At 57.8% G+C, this 3,117-nt stretch overlaps 1 protein-coding gene across 1 annotated transcript; it reads left to right on the top strand.

Moving 5' to 3' along the window:
* The first annotated feature begins 574 nt into the window (after positions 1-574).
* LOC112085125 lies at positions 575-2,656 on the top strand. The gene has a single exon (XM_024154146.1). The coding sequence runs from the start codon at positions 575-577 to the stop codon at positions 2,654-2,656; it is 2,082 nt and encodes a 693-aa protein (XP_024009914.1).
* Positions 2,657-3,117: the final 461 nt, after the last annotated feature.

Raw genomic sequence — 3,117 nt, 5'->3', positions numbered from 1 at the left:
GGAAATGGCAGGAACACCGCCCTCAACCTCAGGAATGTCAAAATCATCACCAGTGACAGCCAAGTCGACAACCACGACACCCGCAGCGCTCACGCCGCCCTCGTCGGTTGTCCACCCTAAGGAGGCTGCCATACCAATAGAGACCAGAGTGCCTGCATCGCAGCTACCAGCACCGCCGCTCCTCTTGGAGTCCGAACTAGAAAGCAGCGCTCCCCGTCAAATCCCGGAGCCAATGGAGTTACCCGCGAGTCCGAGAAATGCCACCCTACAGGCCCCAGCCGAAAGGACCACTCCGGCAAGCGGAGACCACGCCCTGGCTCCTCTTCTCCATTCCTTGCTCGACCGAATGGACGAAATGACCCGCCAAACCGATCGGAGATTCGCCGAGCTCACGGCAGGGCGCAGAGCCCACGCAAACCAACTAGAGAATCCTAGGTCCTCGGTCGAGCACGACCTCGAGGAAGCCCACCGCTCAGAAGTGCTACTCTTGCAAAGGAACCTCTTCGGCGACTCACCAACCGAGTCAGCCGGACCAAGTCGGAGACCCGCCTAGTTGGCAAATCGCTCGGCCGAAATGCGCCCTCAGCATTCTAGCCCGGAGGCGTTTCGACAGATGGCCGCAGAGCGAGACCGTGATGCGGAGATCGAGGCCGTCGAGGCGAAAATTCGCAAAATGAACTCCAAGGTCCACCGAGCCACGAGTTCGGCCCCCGAAATAGATCGTGTCCTGCAGGAGACGCAAAACACACCGTTCACGCACCGAATTGCCTCCACCCCTTTCCGCCACGTCAGCAAAGTGAAGCTCCCACCTTACGCCGGAGATACTGACCCCACGCAGTATCTAACGGCATTCACCATCGCCATGGGACGAGCTCACTTCACGCCCGAAGAGCGCGAGGCCGGACACTGCCAACTCTTCGTGGAAAACCTGGTCGGCCCCTCCCTGACTTGGTTCTCCAGGTTGGAGACGCACTCGATCGATAGCTTCAAGGTGCTCTCGACCGCCTTCCTCAAACATTATTCCATATTTATCCAGCGTTCTGCTTCAACCGCCAATCTCTGGGCCTTGAGCCAGGGACCGAAAGAGTCCCTCCGGTCGTTCATCGAGCGCTTCAAAGCGACGGCCTTCCGCGCCTCAGTGTCGGACGAGTCCGCCATCCCAGCCCTTCGACTCGGCCTTCAAAGACGAACTAAAGCTCAACGCGCCGCACACTCTGGAAGACGCATTACACCGCGCCGGGTTATCGAGGAGGAGAAGGCAAGTCTTAGGAAGCTCGCTTCCCAGAAAAATCCACCTCAAAAGGAAAGGGCTCAGGACGAATACCACGAACCCCGCCAGCACTACGACGAGGAATATCAGCGCAGGCAGGCCGAAACTTTTCTCATCAGCGACGCGTTGACCTCGTGTCCTGTCGAAGAAGCTCAAGCCGTCTTCCGCGTAGACAGCCCCCACTGTGCAGTCGATACGCAGTATAACCGACCTGGGATGGTCGTACCCAGCTCATCGCAGCAGTATTATCAGCAACCTCTCCCATCAAACAAATGGTATCGCACCGTCGAGGCTCCGCCGCCGGCCCAGTCGCCGCCCCCGGCTCAGGTCGTCCAAGAGCGAGCTGCCGCTCCTGCTACCAGAGACAACCAGGCGTTCTGCGAGTATCACCAACTGAAGGGGCACTCAACCGAGCAGTGCCGCAAACTTCAGGAAGCTCTCCTTGCTCAGTACCAAAAGGGGGGAATTAGAGTCCTCCAGCAGCAACCACGCGGCCGAGGTCGTAATGATAACCGGCGTCGTCAAGACAACCGAGCTCAACAAGATAATCACCGCCAGCGCTCTCCCTCTCGCGAGAATGATAGAGTCCAGCCCGTCCATCAACAACAGCAACAGCAGGTCGCACCTCAGAGACAGGCGTCCCCACCGCCGGCTCGGAAAATGATCGGAATGATCATGGGCGGCCTATTGTCCTGCAACGATTCGGTTCGCTTGATCAAAGTCCACGAGCGAAAGTCCACCCCGACAGAGATGTGGGTGGCAAAGATCAGAGCAACCAACGCTCAGGACATGAGCGATAAAGGAATAACGTTCTCCGAGGAGGACGCCGAGGGAGTCGACCAACCTCACAACGACCCCCTCGTCATCCAAATTCGCGTAGCAGACTGCGATGTGACTCGGGTACTTGTCGACACAGGCAGCTCGGTAGATCTCATCTTCAAAGAAGCCCTCAAGAAGATGGACTTACACGGCGTCGAGATGAAGCCGACCCTCACTCCCCTGACCGGCTTCGCAGGGGATACTATCACATCGATAGGGACGATCAAGCTGCCGGTCTACGTAGGTCGGGTAACAAAAATAGTCAAATTCACCGTCATCGACCGTCCAGCTATATACAATATCATCCTTGGAACTCCTTGGCTGCATTCAATGAAGGCGGTCACCTCGACCTACCACCAGTGCCTCAAGTTCCCCAACCAGGCCGGCACGTTCACAGTCCGGAGCGACCAGAGGATCTCGCGCTCGTGCTTCATTATCGAGCACAAGCTCCGCAATGCTGCCCGCACCCAGCTGTGCGCCACGATAAGCCACAACGGAGTTCCTGCCTGCAACATACTTGGTCCCGAGCTGCCAGGGGAACCAAGCGAAGCAGATCGCCCTCTCTGAGATCTCATCGTCCAAGTAAACATCGACCCCGATCACAACGACCGCTGCGTTGGCATCGGGGCTGACCTGAAAGAAAGCATCAAGACCGAGCTCATCGGGTTCCTCAAGCAGAACGTCTCGAGCTTCGCCTGGTCAACCAGCGACATGCCCGGCATCAACCCGGCCATATGCAGCCCCGAACTTAATGTCGACCCGACCTTCCAGCCTATCAAGCAGAAGGGGCGAAAGTTAGGCGCCGAGCGCGCTCAAGCCGTGAATGACGAGGTGGATAGGTTAACGGCAGCCGGGCAAATCACCGAGGTGAAATATCCGGATTGGCTCGCAAACCCGGTCGTGGTCAAAAAAAAAAACGGCAAGTGGAGAGTCTACGTGGACTTCACCGACCTCAATAAGGCCTGCCCGAAGGACTGCTTCCCCCTTCCAAGAATCGACCAGGTCGTCGAGGCGACAGCGGGGAACGA

Source organism: Eutrema salsugineum, unplaced genomic scaffold (assembly GCF_000478725.1).
Source record: "Eutrema salsugineum unplaced genomic scaffold, Eutsalg1_0 scaffold_9, whole genome shotgun sequence".
Lineage (NCBI taxonomy): Eukaryota > Viridiplantae > Streptophyta > Magnoliopsida > Brassicales > Brassicaceae > Eutrema > Eutrema salsugineum.
The sequence above is the reverse complement of the archived record's forward strand: the minus strand, read 5'-3'. Positions and strand labels throughout refer to the sequence as shown.

Excerpts from the sequence above, each read along its gene's own strand:
- LOC112085125 (XM_024154146.1), top strand. The coding sequence starts at position 575 with ATGCGCCCTCAGCATTCTAGCCCGGAGGCGTTTCGACAGATGGCCGCA.